Source organism: Chelonoidis abingdonii, chromosome 3, assembly GCF_003597395.2.
Source record: "Chelonoidis abingdonii isolate Lonesome George chromosome 3, CheloAbing_2.0, whole genome shotgun sequence".
Taxonomy (NCBI): Eukaryota; Metazoa; Chordata; order Testudines; family Testudinidae; genus Chelonoidis; species Chelonoidis abingdonii.
In genome coordinates, this window is record NC_133771.1 from 112,925,651 (window position 1) to 112,953,076 (window position 27,426).

General features: G+C 42.2%; 1 protein-coding gene across 5 annotated transcripts in view; it reads left to right on the top strand.

Annotated features, from left to right (window-relative positions):
- Positions 1-27,426, top strand: part of AIG1 (androgen induced 1) — a 195,291-nt gene that overhangs the window by 96,983 nt on the left and 70,882 nt on the right. The window contains exons 4-5 of one of the 5 annotated variants that reach the window (XM_032794936.2): positions 5,565-5,638; positions 7,153-7,814. The exons of 3 other annotated variants lie outside the window; for them this stretch is intronic. In XM_032794936.2, coding sequence (XP_032650827.1) covers positions 5,565-5,597 — 33 coding nt within the window. In that variant the 3' untranslated portion in view covers positions 5,598-5,638; positions 7,153-7,814. Of the gene's footprint in view, positions 1-5,564; positions 5,639-7,152; positions 7,815-27,426 lie in introns of those variants that run through there. One more of the 5 variants, XM_032794925.2, reaches the window with a different exon arrangement.

The window sequence follows — 27,426 nt, forward strand, 5'->3', positions numbered from 1 at the left end:
CAGTCCTAGTCTAGTGCCTTAACCAAGAAATCTTTTTTCCTCTCCAAAGCAGGCCTGGAACACAAACTATGCAGGATAGAGATTCATATGTGATTCAAACTCAAAGAGAGTTTGGCAATTCTGTTGGGAAGACCAAGAGACTCAATCTTGGGGCAGTTGCTCCAGGTTCTTCCTCACCCTGCTTACAGTTGGCATTTTTCATTATCTTCGTTTTAGTGGTATTACTGGAATCTGTTCAGGGTGCACTGGCTCACCTTGCAAGCTGTTCTTGGGTTCCTAACATAGCCCTCTAGATGCTCTTTCAACTTGTTTTAGCAGCTACTTCCAAAATATCCCAAATGCACAATTTTATTTTGTACATTTTTTTATGCAGGGTAAATTCCCCAGGGATGCTCTCTCCTCTATGATTATTTGAGCTATGGGAGGAGAAAATCTTATCCCTAAACAGAAAAGTGCTGTAAGAAAGAACAGTTTGGAAATGTAAACAGTGTCAAAGGGGAAAGCGCTGCCTCTTCCTCTTCCCAGCTGCCTTCAGACTTCCTTTGAAGGAATACTTTTGGTGACCAGGATCTTATTTGGGGCACCAAGTAGAAGGGGCAGATGTTATGATCAGTTATAGAAACCACTAGCATTTTGGTTGCACATTTTTAAAGGGACTGAGAAGACTCTTTCAGGTATTCAAGAGACTCTTCAAGAGGCTTTGTGGAAGTCCAGTTACAGATGCATAGTTTGTGTTGGGACATCAGAAAAGGAAATATTATTTAGATAACTTAAATAAGAGGTAGCTTGGGTAAAACATGTTATTGACACACAAGTTACGTAACTGATGGCCATGGAGGGGTTATATTTTCATTACTTCTCAGCATTAATTTGAACGTTGGAAGAAAGATGTGCCTGTTAAGAAGACAAAAAATAATGTAATCTGATATAGACGCCTGCATTTATTTCCTTCGGATGAGAAATTACTGTTTGCCAGCCCTTTTTCAAATCTGATCTCTGCAGCTTAATTGGCAATAATACAAATGTTAACAACTGTATAAGAGATGTTATTGAGTCCACAACAGTAGCCATGGTTACCTGCATACTTTCATTGCTTTATTAATGTGTAATTCATTTTTTTTCTGGAAATACCATTACCATGTAACATAATATAATACAGCCTCTTAGCGGGTATTACGGTGAAAAGGAGAGCATCTCTCAGTGAACCTGAAAGCTGTTTATATCAGACTGGATTATATACAGAACATACCACCTAGATATTATAGATCCTGTAAACGCTGTATCATAACAGAGGGAAAAGAGAATCCTACAAGTTTCAAGTGATATTACTCTAGAACGTTTCACAATAAAAGAAGATATCTTTTAATATCTTTTGGCATTAAAAAATATGGTCTCTGATTTACACTGGTGGGCGTAGCTGATTTTGTGGTCAGAGTGCCCTTTCCCTCTGCTTCCTGTGTCCAGATAGTGCTCTGAAAAATTGTGCTACTGGTGAATCTCAATAAAAATAATTAGCCAGATCTAGATCCCTGCTCAGTCCTTTTACTGCCAGTCAGGTGGCACAAACTGGAGGGAGAACTGATTTAAATAGATAGCTGGGGACTCTGCTGATGTAGGGAAATCCCAGGATAGGATCAACCGTTCCTGCCCCACCTCAGCCCAACATAAGGGCCTGCTGGGGTTGGGGTATGTAACTGGAATGCAGTCCTGGACCAACAGATTGGAATCTATGGAGCAGTTACTGCCAACATAACCTAGAACATCCTTAAAGTTACTCTAATTTGTACTAGGGAACAAACTCTCTCCCATCTACCCCCACTATCAGAGGGATGGAAAGGTGGTATAAAGTTACCTAAGCCCTCTGCTCCTTGGCTTCTCGCCCTCCACCTCACCCCAGTATGATGAGCATAGGTGAAGTGCACCAGATTTTTTTCCAGATTAATGGAAAGCAAATAATTAACTGCACCAGATTTTCCAACTGCACATTAGTTTAGTTAATAAAGAGAATAATAAATAATATTTCCACTTCAGAATATCTCAGTGCTATGCAAATATTAATGCATTCAATTTTACAAGAATGCTGAAGCCCATATATTCAGGATTTAGGTTGGTTTGTTTGTTTTTAGTGGGATGTAGTGAAATTCATCCTGAATGCATAACCACTGTAAATCAATTTAAAATAACAGAGAAATAGCACCTAAAGACGGTGGATTGGTGTTTTGTTTCTACAGGATTGTTTGATCTGATTTCTTTCAATACAAAGTTTCTTTATACTATTTCTACACTGTTCCATAGCATGACATAGCATACTTTGCATGTCTAACAGCATTTAATTGAACATGTATATAAACTGCATTTTAAAATACTGTTACTTGCATGTCAGTTTACAATGAAATCAGGGTATTGATCGGTTGCTGCATTGGCTTGAAATAAAGACCAAATACTGTAATATTTAAAGATGACATTGCAAAATTACTAGTATTGCCTGATGAAACCATGTTGAAAAGAATGATAAAGCTTTGATAAGCCAGACCCGTTTTCAGTGCATCTCCGAGGACAAGTAGGATGGCATTTAGATTAAAAGTTCCATAGCAAAGCCGGCTGTTGCCTCAGTCTGGCTTCTGTTGCTGCTCCAGGGCTGCCAGGTTGGTGCTATTTATAGACGTTACCCTATATCTCTCCATGTGCACAGACATACTACTCTCTCAGAAGTTGTTTTGTTTCTAAAGAAGTGACGTCTGTTTTATTTTCTGGTCCTTCGCAGGGTAGTTTGTTCTGTATCATGCAAAGGGAGTGAAGCTTGACACATCAAAAATCTGCACCTTGTACATTCTCTTGCTTTGTATTTTTCTATTGTTTATGTAAAATGAACTCCTTAATTTCTGTTTGTGTACTCTCCACATGCAAGACATCGAGCTTAATTTAGCCCTGGTATATGCTGACTTCAACCAGTTGAGTTTAGGGCTGCTCTCAGCAGAAAATCTGGCGGGAGGAGATGATCAGGAGGGGTGGTGCCAAGAGCCTGCAAACCCCACTTCTCCAGGGAGTCAGCAGCATAGCCTCTGACTGGGGAAGAGGCATGGCGAGGAGACTCAAAAGATGCATTGATTTATCAAATCTCCCAGTGAGCCCCTGGCCAGGAGGGCTCATGGAACTTTAGTCAGAATTTAAACCTGCCCTCCCTGCAGTTACTGGTAGTGCAAACAGTGTCCGACCCAGAAGCACAGCTGCTCCTGATTTTCACCTGCTGTGCCAGCAGAATTGAGACAATAGCTGCTGATTTCCCAACTAAAATACCAGTTACAGATTTCACTCTTCACAATGGACAAGAGTGTTGGTTGTAACCCATACCTCTGAGGGAATGCATTGGTAGTACTCCTGCTGGAGGGCTATGGTTTGGGGAGGAGTGGAGAAGCTGCGGAGTTCTATGTAATCTGTTAACGAATTTCTCATTCAGAATGATAGATCTGTGCTAAAATGTATCGTGTCAGTGCCTCGATTTTTCATTTAACTTGAGATAAAAATTGCAGGAGTTTTTTCAATTTCTGTTAAATTTAGAATCTTAGGGAAGTTGGAGTTGTTTCATTTGTGGGTATGAACGAGACAGTCATTTTTAATCAATTATAAATGATGAGGGTATTTTCCCCTCCCCCTCCCTTTTCTGACTTCTCACAGCTGTAAACATCCCTCATTTTCTTTCACACACAGCTGCTGTGGTTTTTACTGATCAATTAACTTTTTGGCATTAAAAATTAGCAGAATGAAATAGACTAAAGAGGAAAATAAGAGCATAGTAGTTGTACCTGATTTCTGTGGTTGCAGAAATAAAAACTCACTATAGAAATATGCTTAACAAGAATAAGAGAAATTGAAAGACACATAACACATATGTTAACAGGTAAACTAGTGATTGGAAAAATGTATCAAGTGGGATGAAGTGATTGAAAACAAATCATTGATATACTTTATACAAGAGTATGGATTTTTACTTAATACTGTAACTAGTATTGTCTAAGTTCAGTGGTGTTCCCTTATCTTGTATATCTAAAACCCTCCCTTGTTCAAGATATTTGTATTGTGTGCAAATCTATTTACCTCTAATTTTAAAGAAGTTGTAATTAAAGAGCCTATTAGTGTAGTTACAAAGGCCTGATCCTGCAGCCTAATTCACAGTACTGTGGCTATAGTGGGGTTCCCTCTGAATGCAATGCTTCTGTGTGTGTGGATCAACTTTCAAGACTAGGGCTGTTTGATTCTAAACATGATTTATGTCCTTACTCAATTTCTGTAAAATAAGAAATATCCTTACTACCAAAATAGGAATTTGGAAAGGGAGAAGGGTGTGTGTCGCTGGAAGAACTCTTACTTTAGTTTTGTTACAGTGGACTAGAATTTGGACTGTCCTCTTGTGACATTCCAAAAAGTACGAAGATCGTTCCCTACACCTCAGAATTCCCCCGGCATCTTCTGAATTATGCTTTAAAAAGAAAAAATTATGTGCAAAACTGTAATAATTTTCCATTTGTGTTCTCTTGAAATCACTACTTCAGCTTGTCTCAATAAAAAATTAAACTTATTTTCTGAGGAATAAAAGAAGCTTTCCCTCTGGTTGTAAAATAAAGTTTTGATTGGGGCTGTGTGTGTGTTGGTTTATACTACAAGTATGTGTGGGTTTATACTAGCAATAAAAATCTCTCTCTTTTAATTGCCTTCATCCTTCCTGGATCTAAATACGGGATATGATGTACAGTAGGCCCAGGACAAAATATGAGGACAGCAAGAAAAATAATTTTGAGATGTGGGATCAGATTCCTTAGCATAAATAACATTTTCTCCAACCTCTATTTCATACTTTCACACTACTGATGACAATTTTAATAGTAGTAGTGGGAGAACACCAGGTAAATGTCTGGAGTGGATTTTTCCTTATAATGAGGTGTCTCTTCCTAACTTACATTGGCATGGATGATATTAAGGAACAGAGCATGACATATTGTTTGATCCTTTCAGCTGAGCTGATGGTTGACACTTTGCAATGAATCTTGCTTACCAAATCTCAGGCCTGGTTTGGGCAGGCTTTGAGCTGGCTATAGTATTTCAGTCTAATGAATCAAACTATGGTCCCAACTCTGAGTGTCCTCAATTCATGTTGAGAAGCACTTCACAGAATTGGGCCTACAAAGGAGAAGGCCAGACATAGGGAGACTAACTGGGAACTCTGTTGACAGTCTCAGCAGAGAGGCCAAGAATTAAATTGTTGGAAAAACTGACAGGAGTAGATCTTCAGCTGCTGTAAATTGTCAGAGCTCCATTGACTGCAGTGGAGCTATGACAGTTTACACCACTTGAGGCCTAGAGGTGATCCCTCCAGTGTATGGTTGAGACAGATTGTATACTAGCACCGCTCATGTTGTTGTTATTCTGTGGATACTTCATTCCCCTGGGCTAGTAATCAGGCACTTTTCACCAGTCCTAATATGACTTTCAAAAGGGAAACCTTTACCATTTCAAAACTGTGTCTCGGTTATTTCATTTCATTTTCTTCCTGTTGTTTCCTTTTTCAGATTACAAACCTTTCCCCTCCTGTCTTCTTCTAAGAACAACTTGAATATTCATCAAAAGATAGTTCTACGAAGAGGTTTTGTATCAGATTTGCCCTGAGATGAACCTAGATTTGGGCCTTGCGCTGGAAGGAACAATATTAGTGTTTTAGTTTTATTACCCAAGTCTTGGTTATTTATCTTCCACGTCAGCATCTCAAAACCATGTACCCAACCTCCATTCCCTCCTCCTCCCCCTCTCTGTTTTTCTGGCTGCTTCTTTCTTGTAGTTGCAAGGGGAAAAAAAGTTCTCCTCCTCCTTGAATATTTCTTTCCCTGAAGATTTGAGGCAACACATTTATTTTCTGCTAATGGAATTCTTTCCATGGCAGCAAATTATGACTTTGCAAAAACATAGATTGTTGTAAACTGTCAGTATCCAAGTGAAGTTGCAGCCATACAGAGTCAAGTTTGAGTTTGGGCTCCCACTGTTACCAGCTCACGTGCACGTACACATACTCAACCACTTTTAAATAGAACTGTTGTAGAATAGATGGCCTAGTTAGATTATTTTTAGTTTTTGACCTTTTCAGATATGAACTACAACACATTAAAACATAATGAGGTGGCACTATTATTTATTTCATAGGACAGGTCCAAGGTGAAATATCAACATGAGGAGGGAGGAAGAATAAAGACTCTGATACACTATCATTTTTAGTAACAAATGGCCAGTTTCTTTTGGTAACTCTAATTTTACATGAGTCTGATAGGGCATACCTACTGCACACTCAGAGTGTGTGGGGAAGGGTTAGCAGCCGACAGATGGGAAAAGGGTAAGGGCTAACTCAGCTAAATTATCAGATTTGATGACTGGAGAGAGATCCCTGCTGGGAGTCACATAAGAGAAAGGTGCAAAGAGAAGGCCACAGGGTTGACAGCCTGAGTGCAATAAAATCTCTCTCCTTCCTGCTATGATCATAGCAGGGGCAATTGCTGAACCTGCTTGGAACAACTGACCAAGGGTTGTGATAGAATTGCCATCTCTGGAAAATTTTAAATCAAGATGGGAGGTTTTCCTAAAAGCTATGTTCTAGTCCAAACAGGAATTAAATCAGGGAAGTCCTATGGCCTGTGTTACAGAGGAGGTCAGACTAGATGATCACAGTGGTCTCTTCTGATGTTATTTATGAATCTATGAACCTCACTGACGAGAAGTGCTGGGAGGGAATTGGTGAGCTTATCTCCTGGCTACCCAAGGAGAGCCGGCATGACCTGGTTATATCTGAGTCAGAGACTGTATCAACTGTTGTTAACACATGGAGAAAACCCATCTTAACCCTTCAGACTCAATTGATGGACTCTCATTTACTCTGGGTCTGTGCTGGGCTTGATAGGAGCAGGAGCTTCATTAGCTTTTTGTGTTGCTCCACAAAGTCTTGGAAGGTATTTTGAATGCTGATCCAGCTGCTTCCTTCTTTATTAAGTTTTGGGAACCTACTGGCTCCACAAGAGAGACTAGCTGTTTGGGCTGCAAATGGAATCTTGCTACAAGCAAAACACTCGGTGAGTAACTTTTATATACATCCCTTCTACCTTTTCTCTTTTTCAGACATGTTGAAAGCTGAATTGGATGATAATATACAGGATCCACTTCATATTTCTTAAATCCATTTACTTGTTTGGATGCTTGGCTAGCTAAACTTAGCCTCCTGATTTAGAAGTCATGTTGGAGACTGTTAACAGTCCAGCTACAAGTTCAAAGCAAATAAATATGGACCTGACATAGTCAAACAGCCTGACCTTCCTAAGAAACAGTAAACCAACAGAAAATTACACTTGAAAGATATTTTTCATTGAAGTGCTTGCAGGGGGAATTCTTGACACGTTCCAATGTGCTTCTCAAGCATCCTTGTGTTCCTCAAGGAAAGTCCTGCCATCTTTTTCATAACCCATGATAAACCCCTGTGAATAAAGATTATTGGAAAATCTCCACTGGGCAATGCCCATGCTGTTTCTTTAGATGTGGTACTGCCCCTAAAACAGCAATGAGAGTAGCATGCTTTTCTGAGTATCATCAATGAATGCTGAAAACACACGGGGACTTTTTTTAAGTTCCAGAGGGTTCAAGATGACAGTAAAGCTCAAAATTAAGAGGAATATTTTCAACCTGAACATTTGAATTTGGCAATCAGTGTGTCATTTTAATAGTAGTAGTATAGTTAGCTAGCTATATTTTATCTACAGTAGCTGAAATAAAGATTTGTTAACTGATTTGTTCCCCTCCTATGCATTCTCTTTCTGTTACTTTTATTGAATGTTGTGCCGCTTTCAAGGAATTTTCCTCCCCAAAGCCAGTTACACCGAGTACAGTGCCACCAGGAATCCTCTCACTATTGTATGTCCAAGGGCACCAGGGTACAGCTTATTCATCATTCCATCACATACATCTTCCAATGACTGAACTTGATCAATGCATTGAGCAAAAGCATTTTAAAATAAAAAAGCCAGTGTGATCAAAGCCAAATAGGCACATATGTATTTTCTACTTAAAGACAAAAGGCAACATGTTATGACTGTTTTAATGTTCATACTTTGCTATAGTAAGGTAAAAGCCATGTGAGGTATGTTATAAGATTGACCATAAGCATTCATCTCATCTGCCACACGTATTAGTAGAGTATTCCTGTACCTAGGCTCCCACACCTGGTGGAAAGCCTAGATAAACCCAGGGTATATAATGCAGGTATTAGTACACGCTAGGTATCTTTCTTTTAGACCCTGCTCCTGTTCTGCATTACTCTTATTAGCATCACCAGTCCCAAACATCATGACAGAGTTAAAAATAATAACTTGTAGAGATTCTTTTTATTTGCCTCTTGGTGTCATAGTCTATTGGGTTCGTTTTTTTCAAGCTATTCTTCACAACCATGAAGACTAGAAATTTGTGTTTTCTGTTCATTATACCGAGAGCTTAACCAGACCTGTAAATGTCAGTGTCCTGTACGGGAATAAGTACCAGTGAGCAGAGTACTTTTTTTCCAGTCTTTTGCATTCAGTACATTATTATCTATGATTTATTGTTTATGCTACTGTAGTTGTGAGGCCAGAACCCTGTTGTGCTAGGCGCAGTAGAAACACAGAGCAGAAAGACAGTCCCCACTCCAAGGAGCTTACAGTCTAAGACAGGAGACAACGGATGGATACAGATAGATGGGGAAATACAAGGAAACTATGGGTATGTCTACGCTACAGGATTATTCCAATTTTACATAAACCGGTTTTGTAAAACAGATTGTATAAAGTCGAGTGCACGCGGCCACACAAAGCACAATAATTCGGCGGTGTGCGTCCATGTACCGAGGCTAGCGTCGATTTCTGGAGCGTTGCACTTTGGGTAGCTATCCCGTAGCTATCCCTTAGTTCCCACAGTCTCCCCCACCCATTGGAATTCTGGTTAGATCCCAATGCATGATGGTGCAAAAACTGTGTCACGGGTGATTCTGGGTAAATGTCGTCACTCATCCTTTCTCTGTGAAAGCAACAGCAGATAATCGTTTCGCGCCCTTTTTCCCTGGATTGCCCTGGCAGACGCCAACATGGCAACCATGGAGCCCATTTTGCCTTTGTCACTGTCACTGTATGTGTACTGGATGCTGCTGACACTGGATGCAGTGCTACACAACAGCATTCATTTGCCTTTGCAGGTAGCAGAGACGTTATCAGTCATTCTGTACCGTCTGCTGCTGTCATGGGTGCTCTGGCTGGCATTCACTGAGGTCGGCTGGGGCGCAAAGACAAAAATGGGAATGATCCCAGGTCATCCTCCTTTATGTTTTATCTAAAAATAGAGTCAGTCCTGCTAGAATAGGGCAAGTGTACTAGAGAACCAGTGTATCAGAGAACCAGAGAGCACAGCCGCTCCATGTCAGATCCAGCAGAAATGATGAGCTGCATGCCATTCGTGGGGGTGCCCCTGCAACAACCCATCTATTGCTTCCCTCCTCCCCCAACCTTCCTGGGCTACCATGGCAGTGTCCTCCCATGTGTGATGAAGTAATAAAGAATGCAGGATAAGAAACACTGACTTTTTAGTGAGATAAAATGAAGGGAGCATCCTCCAACTGCTATGATAGTCCAGGCAGTACAGAACTTTTCTTTAGACATGAAAGGGGGGGGCTGATGGAACTCAGCCCCCAGTTGCTATGATGAGGACGGTTACCAGCTGTTATGTACCATCTGCTGGGAGTGATCGGGAGTCATTCCTATTTTTACCCAGTGCCCCGGCTAACCTCCCTGAGGACAGCCAGGAGGACTCACAGATTGATGACGAGGATGGCTATTAGTCCTTTTGTACTGTACGTCTGCCACTGGGAGGGAGGGGAGAGGATGTTGCTGTTCAGTGCCGCAGCACCGTGTCTGCCAGCAGCATGCAGTAGACATAGGGTGACATTGAAAAAAGTCAAGAAATGATTTTTTCCTTTTCTTTCATGGGGGGAGGGGCGTAAATTGACAGAGCTATACCCTGAACCACCCCGGACAATGTGTTTAACCCTACAGCATGGGGAGCTCAGCCAAGAATGCAAATGCTTTTCGGAGACTGCAGGACTGTGGAATAGCTGGAGTCCTCAGTACCCTCTCCCTCCCTCCATGAGCGTCCATTTGATTCTTTGGCTTTCCGTTACGCTGTACACAGCACTGTGCTGGTGGACTCTGTATCATAGCCTGGAGATTTTTTTCAGATGCTTTTGCTTCATCTTCTGTAACGAGCTCAGAATAGAACAGATTTGTCTCCCCATATAGCGATCAGAATCCAGTATCTTCCCGTTTACGGTCCATGCTGGAGCTCTTTTTGGATTTGGGACTGCATCGCCACCCGTGCTGATCAGAGCTCCACGCTGGGCAAACAGGAAATGCAATTCAAAAGTTTGCGGGGCTTTTCCTGTCTACCTGGCCAGTGCATCCGACTTCAGATCGCTTTCCAGAGCGGTCACAATGGTGCACTGTGGGATACCACCCGGAGGCCAATACTGTCAATTTGCGGCCACACTAACCCTAATCCGACATGGCAATACCGATTTCAGCGCTACTCCTCTCGTCGTGGAAGAGTACAGAAACCGGTTTAAAGAGCCCTTTATATTGATATAAGGGCCTCGTGTGGATGGGTGCAGGGTTAAATCAGTTTAATGCTGCTAAATTTTGTTTAAATGCGTAGTGTAGACCAGGCCTATGAGACCCCTTTGGTCAGCATGACAGACAGTGGTCTCAGCCCACAAGCAGCCTAGCCATTGTAAAGTTTTCTGTAGGCCTCGTGGAGAAGGGGAGTGTTTGCAGGTAAATAATAAGAGAGTTTTGTGGTGTTTACAGTGAGCTTCTCCAAGCATGTGCTGCAGCCTGGGAAAAAGAGAGGTGTTTGAAAATTCAGCAAGTGGGAGATAGGGGCTGACAGCACAGTTTTATGTGCTACTGTAGAACTAGAGATGGAATAGACTTACTGCTTATTTAGTCCCTTTCCTGCCAAGGATAGGATTGTTCTTTGTAGTCTAGTCCTAAGTGATGAGACGTCCATCACTTTCCTTGCAGACTGTTCCACAGTCTAAGAGAACTTGCTGTCAGGAATTTTTTTCGTGACACTTAGCTTAAATTTACCATTTCCTAATTTCAGCCGGTTTTCTTTATCTGTACTTGTCTGTAGTGCTAAATTTCTCTGTGTTCCTGCTTTTGACACCCTTCCAATATTTTTTTAAAACTGCTTAGCCAAGCTGTATCTATTTTGTTTCTTCATTCCTTCCTCCTAGATTAATTTCTTCAGTGCACTGATTCTGTGGACTAATTGTCTCAAGTGAAGTGAATATATGAGTTATACTTTTTTGTAGTTTTGCTCAAGTACTTTCACACATTGTGGACTCAGTCCTGTGACATGAGTTGTGCTTGGAAAGCATACTTCCCTAGGGAGCAAGATCTGCCTTTTTGCTCAAGTTACTTGTGCTGTTCTGGGCATGCTGAGCAACTTCGAGTTGTTTTAAGATGAATTTACTCAGGTCTGTATATTAGATAAGGCAGATTAGAAGGTTAAAGAAGTAATGGCACCAATACGCCTCACTTGCCCTTTCTTGCCATGTCTGATGCATTGTCACTGACTTTGTTCTGAGAAAAAAAAATTTAAAAAATTCAGTTTGGAAACAACTAAATGTTTTGTTTTGAGTCAGTTTAACAATAAACTGCATTTCCCTGTTGTGATTGTTTGCCTTATGGGAACAGGTTTCAGAGTGGTAGCCATGTTAGTCTGTATCAGCAAAAACAATGAGGAGTACTTGTGGCACCTTAGAGACTAGCAAATTTATTTGGGCATAAGCTTTTGTGGGCTAAAACCCACTTCATCAGATGCATGGAGTGGAAAATACAGTAGGAAGATATTTATATATAACAGTACATGAAAAGATGAGAGTTGCCTTACCAAGTGAGGGGTCAGTTCTAATGAGACAATTCAATTAAAGTGAGATATTATCAACAGGACAAAAAGTCACTTTTGTAGTGGTAATCAGGGTGGCTATTTCAAACAGTTGACAAGAAGGTGTGAGTAACAGTAGTGGGAAATTAGTATGGAGAAATTAGCCAGCAATGCCCCCTGCCATGTACATTGGCCAAACCAGACAGTCTAAATGCAAAAGAATAAATGGACATAAATCAGATGCCAAGAATTATAACATTCAAAAACCAGTCAGACAACACTTCAACCTCCCTGGACACTCAATAACAGACTTAGAACTGGCAATTCTTCAACAAAAAAACTTCAAAAACAGACTCCAATGAGAAACTGCAGAACTGGAATTAATTTGCAAACTGGACACCATCAAATTAGGCTTGAATAAAGACTGGGAGTGGATGGGTCACTACAAAAACTAAAAACTAATTTCCCCCTACTGTTACTCACACCTTCTTGTTAGTCTCTAAGGTGCCACAAGTACTCCTCATTGTTTTTGCCTTATGGGAGTTATAGTTCTGATCTGATGTTCCCGTTCTCTGCCGTGGACTGGCTCCTGTTATGCATCGCACCACTTAGTTTGCGGGGACACTGCACTGCATGGAGAAACTGTAGTCCATCCAGTGAGCTCAGCCTGTAGAAGAGAATGAGGGGCATCAGCCACCTCACACTGCAAATCCCACAAAGCAATGTGCCATAATAGGGAAATGCAGTGCAACATTGAACTGATTCAAAACAGAATATTTTGTGTTTGGTTTTCCTAATGGTTTCTGGGTTCAGCTGGTATGTTACTGAGTTTCCTGGGAGCCTTTGTCACCTCCTTTTTATTTACATAAAGGCATACACTTTTTAATAAATACCACAGCTTCCGGTTAGTTCCTCATGCAAGAAAGGTGGAAAATGGAGGGGATGATGCTGAATAAGCCAGTCAGAGTAAGTTAACAGATTTGGATTTAAATTTTGGAGGAAGTTAGTTGAAGCCCCACATCAGAAAATAACCATTTCTGAGAGGAGGAAGTTTGAAAACTTGGATAGGTGTAAGACGTTGGCAAATTCTTATAGCGCTTGGTAAAGTTTCCAATGGCTGGTTTGAGGGAACTCTGTTGGAAAGATGAGGAGGAGAAAGGGTAAGTCTTACGTGTGTGCATGGGAATGTAGAGGGCAGTCTTTGGTTAAACCACATGGCATGGTGTTCCATAATGTTCACGTATGTAGTAAGGAAGCACAATTCCAGCAACTACAGGAATCAGTGGGTGAAATTCTATGACCTGTGTTTTGTAGAAGGTTAGACTAGATGATCATAAAAGTCCCCTCTGGCCTTAAATCTGTGAGATGTTGTATTGCAGTCTTGCATTGAAGGATAGTTTGATTGTGTAGGTGGCACATAAGTAGCGGTTGGGTATTCCATATGGGAAATGACTGCTTAGGAAGGAGTACTGCAGAAAGGGATCTTGGGGTCATACTGGATCACAAGCTAAATAGGAGTGAATAGTGTAACACTGTTTCAAAAAAATCAAACATCATTCTGGGCTGTATTAGCAGGCGTGTTGTAAGTAAGACATGAGAAGTAATTCTTTCGCTCTACTCCGCCCTGATCAACGGGAGTATTGTGTCCAGTTCTGAGCGCCACTTTTCAGGACACATGGACAAATTAGAGAAAGTCCAGAGAAGAACAACAAAAATGATTAAAGGTCTAGAAAACATGACCTATGAGGGTGTATTGGAAAGGGAAATTTGTTTAGTCTGGAGAAGAGAAGACTGAGAGGGGACATGATAGCAGTTTCCAAATACATAAAAGGTTGTTACAAAGAGGAGGGAGAAAAATTGTTCTCCTTTACCTCTGAAGATAGGACAAGAAGCAATGGGCTTAATTTGCCCCAAGGGTGCTTTAGGTTGGACATTAGGAAAAACTTCCTGTGAGGGTAGTTAAGCAATGGAATAAATTACACATGGAGGTTGTGGAATTTCCATCATTGGAGATTTTTAAAAGCAGGTTAGAAAAACATCTGTCAGGGATGGCCTAGATTGGGGTAGGCAACCTATGGCACAGGTGCCGAAGGCTGCACATGAGCTGATTTTCAGTGGCACTCACACTGCCCGGGTCCTGGCCACTGGTCCGGGGGGCTCTGCATTTTAATTTAATTTTAAATGAAGCTTCTTGAACATTTTAAAAACCTTATTTACTTTACATAAAACAATAGTTTAGTTATATATTATAGACTTTTATGGAAAGAGACCTTCTAAAAATGTTAAAATGTGTTACTGGCACACGAAACCTTAAATCAGAGTGAATAAATGAAGACTCGGCACACCACTTCTGAAAGATTGCCGACCCCTGGCCTAGATAATACTTAGTCCTGCCATGAGTGTAGGGGATTGGACTAAATGACCTCTCAAAGTCCCTTCCAGTCCTATGATTCTATGTCTGGTATGGTACAGTGATGTGGGCACATGGTTCACATTGTCTCAGTTTGAAGATGTACCCTGTGCAGGAGTACAGATTTCTCATTATATTGGGATGAGGAGTTGGATATTTGGGGGCATTGATACTGCATTAACCTTGGAATCCATTCCCGCTGGGTGTGCTATTCCAGCCTGTAACAGACCAGTGTTCCCTGGAGGTCTTGCTTATTAAGCTATTTTAAAAACAAGGAGTACTGCCTCTAACTGGCGGGATTTCTCTCCCCAGAGCTCTTGCATAAAATCTAAACAAACAAACTGAGAATTTTTGTAATATTGTTAGAGAATGGCCTGCCCACAGGGCTTCTTCCTGCCAAGTGTTCCTGGTGGGTTATGAGGCTCTCCCCAGAGGTTTGGCAGCTAAAGGCAAATTAAGCAGCGTTCTCCCTGCTTCAGGATCTAGCAGCAGTTCCAGTTCCCTCCACACTCTCCTAAGTTACTAGGAAGGAGAGGCCGCTCTCGTGCAGCCTCTCCAAGTATGCGTTTCTGTAGAGGTCTACAGCAGACCGTGGGATTTCATTTTCCAGAATTTGTTCTGATTAAGTTGTAGGGCAGTCTTGCCTTGCCCACGCTCAAATCTCTGGTCCCAAGCCTTACACAGAGTCAGCAGCCTGGATACCTTCCCAAACCCCAAACTGCCACTCTGAGACCACTTCCTCTTTCAGGGTAATCAGTTCCTTTGTCCCACAGTTCTGTCTGTTTTTAAGACGCTATACCTAGAAAGGAGTAATATTGCCCCAGAGACTTCCCAGCCCAGTTTTAAAGGGCCAGTATACCCCGTTATACAACCAACTGACAGGAATAAAGACAATTGCCTCTCTACCTCCCCTAAGAAAAGGTTTGGATCACTGGATCAGAGCAGGCAGAGATCTTGTGGCCAGCCAACAGACTACACCTTACTAGTCTGTTTTGAATGAACACAGGCAGGGAATACAGAACTCTGCATTTTCATAAGTTCCAATTTTTTTAGTTTGACCTTAAGCAAAAATTGTATGGCTTTCTAAATGCCTCCCAATTTCAATGTTCTTTTATGTTTTTCCCTTAAGTTACTGATATGGAATTACAATCTTAACTCCAGCTAAACAGAAGTTTTTCTTCTGGTTACCTTTGGACATTTTTGTTTTAGCTTTTTTTATAAAAGGCCCTGGTTTGGGTTTGTAAGTTCTTACGTACCCAGAAACTTTCAGTACAAGCTGAATCGGAAGTAGAATGTCTGTCTGTCTTTCTTTCATTCAGTCACACGCACATTTCACTCTGCTGATTTATGTTCTGTTAATAAGGTTTTTATATTAAAATGGCGCTTCTTACATATTTTGAAGAGGAAGTGTAATATATTGTATCTTAAGAAGTTTTAAATCTTACCTGGAATTTAGTGACCACTGGAATTATGAGTGGCAAATATAAAATCTGTTTGAAGTCAGGAGCAAAAATCTCAGAGGACCACTGGCTATCTAGGTATCAGCTTCTAGAAAGAATGACTGAGTCAAACTAATTTTGGCACTAGTTTTAGTGTTTAGTCTTTAGACTTTTTTATTAACCTTCCATACTCTAGATGAGATTAGACAAGCCAATGGGAGGATCTTGTGATCAGCAGGGTCTTATGTTTGTTGCTGTAGTAGTCTGTGCAAGATAACTTTGGAAACAACCCTAAATTATACTTCTGAAAAGGGAGATTTAATTAATTGAGTTTGTAATGTTTGTCTCCATGGAGTTTTTGTTCAAGTCGGGAGTTCTGAAGATCAGGGTAAAGAAAAGCCACAGATGCAAAGTCAAAAAAAAAAACAACAACCCACTATCTTATTGTTTAGTTTTATCTCTTCCCCAATGAAATAGCTTATATCAAGTTTCATGTAACCATATAGATAAAAACAATGTGGGTTCTTGACCTGAGGGTCATGCACAGGTATCAGGGGGTCACAACCACCTTGCCTTCCCATATTGTTAAAGGGTGGAGGGGATTGTTCACTAGATCTGAAAGTGGGTCTTGGGGTGAAAAATAGTGTGAAAAAGGTTGAGAACCACTAATTTAAACCATGAGTTGTAGGAACTATGCCTCTAAGGCTATGTCTACACAGACAGACTTGTGCTAGCTCTGCCGCAGTCAGCATGTTAAAAATAGCAGTGCAGCTGCAGTGACACAGGCATTGTCTTGGGCGAGCCGCTTGAGTACACAGCATGAGGTTCAGGTAGAACAGTGCCCAGGTAATTAGCTGATGCCACTCACAGTGCTATTTTGACCCCACTGCTATTTTTAGCATGCAGGCTCAAGCACACATCTGTCTGCCCACGCTGGGAAACACCCTCCTAGCTGCTGCATAGACAGAGTCTAAGAGAGACAGCACACAACTTGAGCCCAAGGAGAGAGACAAAGGTGTCTCTAAGCCACCTTTATACCCTCACGCCTGGGCTGCTCCAGAGACCCAAGAGGTCCCCAGGGTGAGCAGGGCCAGGGCCCCGCATAAGTTTATGGCAGCCTCTCCAGGCTGCCCTATGGGTTGCAACTCTGTCTGAAATCTCAGGAGTATTACATGATGCCATTCCAGTCCTAGAATGCCCCCTACGTTAGGACTTGTGAGGAGGTCTGTGGAAGAGTAGCTTGATAGCTGTTCCCCTGGTGTCTGTGTTGGGGAAATCCTTCTCTGGCAGTTTACAAAGCTTGTAGGGCCACTCTACCTTTTTTAGTCAGCGTGAAAAGGCTGGAGTGCAGGTGAAGATCCCACTCTCTATTTTCTTCCTATTCATTGTGATGAAGTTAAGCAAGATCTTCCCTTTCAAAGCTTACTTTTAGATGGCTCTTGGTGAAATAGGTCTAATTTTAAAAATGTTTTTCTCAGGATAAATGTGTGTCTGTCTGGATTGTGATAGTTTACACTAGACGGTATGGAGTACTAGGTGAAACTTATAAAACATATATGAATATGGATTCCTGCCTCTGAAAAATATGTAATGACTATGTTTATCCATTTATCCCTTTCATGCTGAGAGCATGTCTTCTCAAACAAGGAACATTATAACAATTTAGTTTTCTATTGATATAGTTTCTCATTTGATATCTATGGTGAAGACAATGGGAGTTCAGCCATGGACTTCAATGAAGCCAGGATTTCACTGGTGGCTTACTTATTTTGAGCAGCATGTTCATCTGTTCACTGGTAAGTAAGGTACCATGGGAAGAAAATCTACGGGGAAAAAGGAGTTCAGGAGAGCTAGCAGTTCTTGAAGGAGACGATATTAAAGGCACAATTGCAAACTATCCCAATGTGAGAGAGAGTGAGGAAGAATAATACAATGACAATATGGCACCAAAACAGGAGTTCTTTAATGACTTGAAAATAAAATAAAAAAGGACTCTTACAAAAAGTGGAAACATAGATGAATTGTTAAGGAGGAGTACAAAAGAATAGCACAACCATTTAGGGACCAAATAAGAAAGGCTAAGGCACAAAATGAGATACAACTATCAAGGGACATGAAAAGCAATAAGAAGTTCTTTAAATACATTAGAAGCAAGAGAAAGATTAAGGAAAGTGTAGGTTCTCTGTTTAGTGGGGAAGAAGAGCTAATAACTGATGACATCAAGAAGGCTGAGTTGTTTAAGCACAGTTCACTTCAGTTTTCACTAAAATGTGACTAGATACTCAACACATTAATATTGACAAGAGGAAGGAAATGCAAGCCAAAATAGAGAGAGAATACGTTAAAGAACACTTAGATAAGTTACATATATCCAAGTTAGCAGAGCCTGGTGAAATTCATCCTCGGGTACTTAAAGAACTAGCTGAAGCAATCTTTGGGAACTCATGGAGGATGGGTGAGGTTCCACAGGACTGGAGATGAACAAACATAGTACCTATCTTTAAAAGGAGGAACAGAGAGGACCCTCGGTGCTATAGATCAGTCAGCTTAACTTCAATACCTATAAAGATAAAACCAACGTGGGAGGGTTGTAAGCACTTTGGAGGACAGAATTAGAATTCCAAATGACCTTGACAAATTGGAGAATTGGTATGAATTCAACAAGACGAAATTCAATAAAGTTAACTGCAAAGAAGTATGCTTAGGAAGGAAAAATCAGTGCACTACAAAATGGGGAATAACTGGCTAGGTGGTAGTACTGCTAAAAGGATCTGGGCTTTATAGAGGATCATAAATGAAATATGAGCCAACAATGTGATGAAGTCATAAACAAAGTTGCTATCATTCTAGGGTGTGTTAACAGGAGTATTTTATGTAAGACATGGGAGGTAATTGTCCTACTCTAATTGGAACTGGTGAGTCTTCAGCTGGTGTCCTGTATCCAGTGCTGGGCATCGTGCTTTAGGAAAGGTGTGGATGGACTGGAGAGAGTCCAGAGGAGAACAATAAAAATGATAAAAGGTTTAGAAAACCTGACTTCTGAGGAATGGTTAAAAAAAAACTGGGCATGTTAAGTTTAGAGAAAATAAAACTGAGCAGAGACCTAATAATACTCTTCAAATATGTTACGGGCTATTATAAAAAGGACTGTGATCAATTGTTCTCCATGTGCACTGAAGGTAGGACAAGAAGTAATGGGCTTAATCTGCAGCAAGAGAGATTTAGGTTAGATATTAGGAAAAACTTTCCAACTATAATTGTAACAAAGCACTGGAATAGGCTTCCAAGGGAGGTTGTGGGATCCCCATCATTGGAGGTTTTTAAGAACAGGTTGGACAAACACCTGTCACAAATGGTTTAGGTTTACTGGGTCCTGTCTGAGCACAGGGGATTGGACTCAATGACCTCTCAAGGTCCATTCCAGCCCTACATTTCTGTGAGTCTATAAGGCAGGCTATTTCTTTTCCATCTCATTTGCCACCCCCTTTGTTGGCTTTCATGCTACCTAAGGCACAATGTAGAATTTATCTGTGGATCTGTGTCCATAGCAAAATAATCCCAGAAATTGCTAGCATGTAGACATTTGTTTGTGCACTTTAAACATACTTGACCAAATCCTTAATTGTCAAATGCCCAGAAATGATGCATTTCGCTGAGCAAATTATGAGAACATGTGCACACTGTGGAAGTGATGTCCAAGGTTTTCAGGAAAATGTTGGGAGTAAAGATTGCGCATGTTGCCTACCAGTGGAGATATGGTTAATGGGTTTGTGCACACTTCAGATTACTTTGGGCTAGACCCTAGGTAAGAAGGGGTCACAAGGCCGCATCTGCTATCCCTTTACCCAGTGGAAATAAATCTCCCTTCACCCCATGCCCACAGCCGTTATGCAGCTGACACCCATGGAGCTCATTTTGGCACAGAAATTCTCCTCCAGATCCACTGGCTTTTAGCATATCTTGGTGCTAAACAAGGCATTTACTTGGGCTTTGCTCATTTTTTAAAGATTGGCCCTTAATCAGCTATATCAGAAAATAAATATAAATGGAGGTTAATTTTTAAATATATAAATATATCCTTATGACTTTATTGTTTGATCCAGCAAGAAGAGAAGATAAACCACGAGAGAGAACATTTTTGTTCATACACCAATACAACTTCCAATTTTAGATAAGGAACTGGAAGAAAATAATTGGAAGCACATGCCTAAATTGGCACATGAGCTCGATGATATTTTTGTTTGACAAGACAGATTCCACACAAAAAGAGGATTTGGGCCTGTTGTTGATATTAAGGTTTACACCTATGATCATGTTGTAAGTGCTTGTGGTAGGCAGGGAAGGGGCAAGAGAAATTCCTTCACATTTTTGACAAAATTAAAAGAGAAATTGAACATACTGCATGCCTCCTGACCATGGTAATTCAAATTCCTTTGTGCTGATACATTGTGAGCTAATACTTCTGTTTTACAGGATGAAGGAAAAATTAAAATGTAGTTGGAAAAAACATCCTACCTTTTATTATTTGTGTAGTGACAACTGCTGAGGTGGGTGTGTTATGCTTATAAGAAGCACACAGGATCTTTTTCCAGGGGAAAAGGCAATACACCATGTTTATTGAAGATACAACAATTAGCATATGCATTCAGTCACACTACATACACACACACGGAGTCCTGCCAGTTGATGTTATAGTTACCAGTCTGGATCAATCTAGTGGCCAGCTAGGTTGATCACGAGTAGGGAGGAGCCGGGTTCTATCGGTCGCGACATGATGCTCTGGGGAAGTCGAACCCAAAGTTTCATGGCAAGGCACCTTATTTATGTAGTGATTTTTCTTCACTGGGACCAATGAGTTATGCACCGTTATGCTGTAATCAATTGTTTGACGAGTGCTTGTTTTTCAAATTGTTCTTATTTTTTATTTTGTTTTTTTATTATTTTTTTTAGGGAGTTATTCCATGCTGGTTTTGATTACTGCTATTTTGTCCCCATTTATAGATGTGTCTCATTTTTAGAGTCATCAATCTGCCCTCCTCTGACATTCCAATAGGGGCATGTTGCAGCCTCTTGGCGCCCTTGCGTCTGTCTCCCATTCCTCCTTAGACCATCTGGTTCAGCAATGGCCTTCACATTTTTTAACCCACACATTCTTCATTCACACACAAAACAGAATTAATTTACACAGAACATTTTGAACAGGAACATCAAATTGCAATGCAAAAGAAAACAATCATGGCATTCTTTTACTTATTTTAAAATGCTAAACCTACAACAAATTGGTGACCATCAGAGGATGTGTTACTGCCTTGAAATCAGTCCAGACACAGATTCTGGCTGATGAATCTCTACCAATGGCCCATTAGGTCATTCCTTTCTGCTATTCAAAAAGGGTGGCTGGCAGGATATGATCAAATCAGACACCAATACATTTAATACATGCTACATTATAAGCCTTTATTTTTTTTTAAAATTATATAAAATACAAACAACATTCTATTACTATATGTGCAGCACTTCACAGTGACAGCATGACTATAACAGGGTTCTAAAACCCTTTCTGTTGTTTGCATTACAGTAGTGCATAGAAGCCCCAGTCATGGAGCAGGATCCTATTGTGCTAGACGTTCAACAAACAGAACAAAAACATAGTCCCTGCCCTAAAGAGGTTTTGAGCTCTATGTGTCTGCCCCCTGGCAAACAGGGTCCCTGGCAAAGGGGAATGGAGGGCTCGCCAATGTCTTCCATTTTGAGGCTGCACTTCAAAATTCAGGCTTCAGAATCAATTGTTAAATGTAACTACACCACTAACTCGATATAACACGAATTCGAATATAACGCGGTAAAGCAGCACTCCAGAGGGGGGGTGGGACTGTGCACTCCGGGGGATCAAAGCAAGTTCAATATAACACGGTTTCACCTGTAACATGGTAAGATTTTTTGGCTCCCAAGGACAGCGTTATATCGAGGTAAAGCTGTACCTATCAAGTATTCACTTCTCAGACTTCTTGTGCAGCTGCCAACAGAAGGCGTGGAGGGGGGAATTTCCTCTGATGTGGCTACCATTGAGGCATCATTGTTTCCCTGTCATTTTCCTCATCCTTTTCATCTTTCACATCCCCAGCAGCTACTTACACAATAGGTACACGAACCAACACTTTCCTGGAGTTCTTTTTCCCTCCCACCCCCTGAATCACCTATGGAAACCTTCCTGCTCCCTGCAGCTCTATTCCCAGCTGAGCTTGTGTAATTACCTGATCCCTCACTGATCAGTTGCAGCTGAGAAGTTGCTGACCTGTCACAGGTGAGGTTGGGTCTAACCCCCCTTAAAGGACCTGCCCCACTGGGACAGCCCTCATAATACAGATACCTTTTAAATGAACACACAGATACTTTCATAATTATGTGATGAGCTCCACAATTATCTCCTTATATTTAGACACTTAGTTTTCATTTCTTTCTCTGCTTAGGTAGTTACAGATCAACCATGTCTTAAGTGGAATTGAGTTGTACTGATCACCACTTGTGATGATTGGCTGCAACACAACTAAGATCTTATATTCCTGAAGCCACTTTCCTTCCTGGTGGCCTTTTATGGCACAGCTCCACCTTAAGGCTGTCAAGTCTTATTTTATCCCATGGGAGCTATGACTCAGCAAAGTAGAATATCTCTCACAGCATGCCAGTGCACCCAAGGCATGTACTTGCTGCTACATTGTTCTTAGGGACTGCAGCAAACACCCCACTGTGCACCTGGCTAGCTGCATGGGCAAGGGAGCATGGCAAAGAATGACTTGCACCACAGAGAGAGAGAAATCCATGAGCTTTCCAGAGCACAAGGACTGTGCTTGTGCCCTGTTTCTGTGTAGTAGTCAGTGCTGAGTTTACAATAGTGCCAGGGCTTCATGGAGCTGGGTCCATGCCCAGAAGGGGCCCTAGCCTGCTGCACCATGCACTGAGACCCTGCTGGCTCCCCACCACCACCACTTGCTCCTCTCACCCTGCCCACCGAGGGCTCCTCTCTGCTTTCCACCACCTGTGGGTTCACACCTGTCACCCCAGAGCTGAGCCACTTGAGACTGGTGCAGAAGCCTGGTCAGTCTCAGCCGGGCAGGAGGGATGGCAGTCTAGGGGGCTTGGATGGACCCCTCCAGGCAAGTGGGTCCTGAGGGGGCCTGCTGGGGACAGGCCCTGGCCTGGCTGATCACACCCCTCCCAAGGGACCAGCTCTGGCTGCACTGCCAGCTCAGCCCAGCTGACACAGTCACCTCCCAGCAAGGCCGGTGAGTGCAGTCAGAAGGCAGGATGTGGGAGAGTGGGTCTCTAGGGGGAGCTGGGTTGTGAGGAGGTGGGGAAGATCTGTGTGTGTCAGGACACTAAGGAGTAGGCTTGCCAACTTTCTACTCGCACAAAACGGAACACCCTTGTGCCCCCCTGCCCTGCCCTGCCCCTCCTCAAATGCCCACCCATGTCTCACCCCTTCTCCAAGGCCCCCCATCCCCTGCTCACTCCATCCCCCATCCCTCTATCGCTTGCTCTCCCCACCCTCACTTACTTGCTCATTTCACCGGGCTGGATCAGGGAGTCAGAGTGTGGTAGGGAGTGAGCTCCTGCTGTCGGTGTGGGCTCTGGGGTGGGGCCAGAAATGAGGGATTAAGAGTGTGGGAGGGGGCTCTCGGCTAAGGCAGGGTGTTGGGGTGCAGGGTGTGTGTGTGAGGGCTTTGGCTGGGGGTGCAGGCTCTGGAGTGAGGCTGGGAATGAGGGGTTTGGGTATAGGAAGGAGATCAGGGCTGGGGTAAGGGATTGAGGCCTGGGAGGGTGTAAGGGCTCTGGTTGGGGTGCAGGCTCTGGGATGGAGCTGTGAATGTGGAGTTTGCAGTGTAGGAGGGTGCTCCAGTCTCAGATTGAGGGGCTTGGAGAGCAGGAGGAGGTTCTGGGCTGAGGCATGGGGTTGAGTGGCTCAGGGGTGCAGGCTCCTGTCACACTTACCTCAAGCAGCTTCCAGAAGCAGTGGCGTGTCCCCCCTCTGACTTCTAAGCCGTGGTACTGCCAGGTGGCTCTGTGCACCTCCCCATCTGCAGGCTCCACCGTCACAGCTCCATTGGCCATGATTCCTGGCCAATTGGAGCTGTGGGGGTGGAGCTTTGGGTGGGGGCAGTATGAGGAGTCCCCTGGCTGCCCCTGTGCATAGGAGCTGGAGAAGGGACATGCTGCTGCTTCCTGGGAGCCATGCAGCGCAGAGGCTGGCAGGGAGCCTGCCTGCCCCGCTCTGCAGCGCCACCAACCGGACAGTCAACAGCCTGGTCAGCAATGCTGACCAGAGCTGCCAGGATCCCTTTTCGACCGGGTGTTCTGATTGAAAACTGGACCCCTGTTCACCCTATTATGGGGTAGGGGTTCTGTGTGGGGTGCTGGGCAGTAGTGGTGGTGCTGTGGGCAGGGGGGCATTGGGCACAGGTGGTGGTGTGCAGGACACTGTGCATTTGTGGGGAGGGTTTAGAGGGGGTGATGGGCTTAGTGGATGTGGGGAGGCTCAGGCCATATGGAGTCAGGGAAGTGTTGGGTGGAGGGGCTGTGTGGCATGGCATGGGGCCACCCCCGAGGGGAAGGGGCATGCTGGCAGCAAAGGGCTGGGCAGTGCGTCTGGCAACTGACTGTAAATAGTGCCCTCTCACTGGGCTTGGTGGAGCGGGGCCGCCCCTGCCATGCCATGCCCCATTACACTTGGCTGGCCTCTCGCTCTGGGGACTGACCTCCCTGTGCCCAGATATGTTTGGCGCTGGGCCCACATAAGGTCAATCCGGCCCCAGTAGTAGTGCTGGGTAGGAAATGGTTTTCCTGTCACATGAAACTCTTGAACATCTAAAAAAATGTTCCTGTTCTGCATTGGGATGAACCTGAGACTTAAGTTTTCATAGGAGGGAGGGCGACCTCCCCACACATAGAATACCCAATAAATCAGTGGCTAAGGTACTTTCTTTGGATATGGGAGACTGAGCCTCAAATCCCTTCTACAGACTGGGGGGTGCCCTAAATACTGGGCTATAGAGTCAGTCTCTCTTACTCTCTCTGGTCTAATGAGTATTTAGCTGTAGAACAGCTTCAGCAGGAGAGACTGAGAAAGACCCATCCTAGAATAGGCTGTAGTCTTGGGGCTAGGGCACTTACCTGGGAGACTGAGGTTGAAGTCCCTGCTCTAAATTGGAGCTATAGTTCTTTAGTTTTGAACAGAAATTCCATCCTTGACTCAAGAAACCTTTCCCAGTGAAAATTTTGTTGAAACTGGTGCATTCCTGTGAACAACTTTGGTCTCAACTAACTGATATTTTCTTTCAAAAAAAGAAATTTCATTTGAAAATTCATGACTAGCCCTACTGTGTAGGAGTGTGATTCTTACCCCCTCCCCCTCACTTTTTTGCACTCCAGTAGAATAGCAAGGCACAATATAGCTTCCAATAATGTCTTTGGCCCTAGCTTATAATTATAAGTGGGGCTTTTGGCACCAAGGATCAGATATGAAGGAATTTCTTTGAATTTTTTGATATTTTCAAAGGTAGAAAAAATTGTTTAAGTGCCCCTTTGCTGGAGGACAAGCATATTCTGTAGTGTAGGGCTGCTAGTTACAGCCAATTACAACCTGACTGACCAGCTATGATTCTCAAATACCCAACAAAACTTGCTCTTTCGTTACGAGATGGAGATTTTACATGTATGCCTGTGTCTGTTATGTATGTAGTTTGGGTTTTGAAACTTACATAAGTAGTAACCTTTTAATTTTTGCTTAATTCAGTAAGGTTCTTCTCTCTGAAGAGATTTAAGTGTGGTGAAATTGTTCTTCACTTGAGAAGATACCATAAAACCAGTGCTTTAAGGAAGGAAACATTTTCTATTTGTCACCCACCCTTTCTTTGCTAATTTAATTAATTTTTTAAAAGCTGGGTGGAAAATATATTTTCACTGCTCTTAAAAGGGTTCATTCAGCCTTTCTTTAATAGTTCAAGTGGTTGGTATTTCTGCTGGCTTCTGAAATATATTACAAGTCACAATCTGGAAAAAGTTCTTAAGCAGTTCCAAGTCTTGTTGCTGGATTTGGATACATCACTGGGTCTTACTCTCTAGCTCATCCTTAACAACTGACAAAATATTTACTCTGCTCAGTACAGAAAAGGATAATTTTTTCCAAAATATTATACAAGGTTGGAGTTTGAACACAGACAATGAGGAAAAAATTGGATCTATCCACTGAACCATTTAGTTGAATCATTTTCCAGAGTGCCATGAGAACTGAGCTTCATCAACTCCTTGTGCTGCACTTCTTGAAGTATAGGAGAGATGAGTAGGTAGCCAGGTCCTGAATAATGTAAACAGGAGGTATCTAGGTCTGACTAATGTCAACTGTGCGTGTATTCGTAGATGCATTTAACATGGGGGGAGTTCATTGCTGTTTAAATAAAACCTGCACTGCAGAACAAAACATTTGTTTTCATTAAGCTGATCTCATATTTTCAAAGTAAATGCTTGAGTGTCTAATCTCAGATGGATAGAATGTTGCTTCTGGCATTGTTGTCTTTGGGTCAGTTTTTGAGTGGAGGAACAGTTCTTAATCCATTAAAACCACCGTGTAGACCTTAAAGTGGAACATCCCAGAGTACTGTTAATGTATCAATCAGTAAAAACTATTTTTAATATTATTTCTTGCTTAGTTTGAAAAATATATGGGTAGGAAATAATTCTGACCCTACTAAATTGTCCCCAGACAATAGGTTTTCTTCTGTATATATGCTGTCTCAGTGTGATTCTTGGCACAAGCGACTCCTAAGTAACTATCTTCCATTGTCTTTTAAACAATAGTATATTGTCATTGTTAGATCAAATAGCATAACATATCTCCAGAAATAAGATCACACCTCATTACATACTTAAGAAATGCAGTATAATGCCGTCAGTATTTCTGGCACATAGATTCTTTGTTCTTTGTTTGCTACATGTACATTTCAGTATTTTTTCCTCACTATGAAATTCCAGAAATAACAGGCAGTTATTCAGCTCTTGTGTTTCAGAGCCAAATTATTTTTAAGGTAACTGTTTTGTGACAAAATTTTGTCACAGTTACCACTACGTTTATATCCATTGCTGTCATGTCACTGTTTTCCCCTGCTGGTTAAAATAATAAGCAATATCATTTTCCATCTCTCTAACAAGCAGAATGACACAGCTAAGGTGACTACAGAGATTTGGGGGCGAAGGGTTGAGGTTTTTTTTTTAAAAAAATACATATTGAAATGTCTTTCTTAATCACAGTGATGTGAATCTGAGTTGTGGATGAGTGCACCCTACTAAGCAGGGCAGATTGTGCTGCTGTCATCTGTCCAGAGCCCCAAAGGAAGCAAAATTCTTTGATTCTTCCTAACTGATCCAGATCAAAGTGTTCATAAGGGCAGGCACAAAATATCACACACTCCAAGTGGAAAAGCAAAGAGCACCTGTTTGAATTTGTTTAGGAAACATATAAAGATAGGTTATCTCACTTCCCTCCTAAGCCTCTGAAGAAGTGACATGAAAGTCCTGTGAATGCTGTTCCCTTGA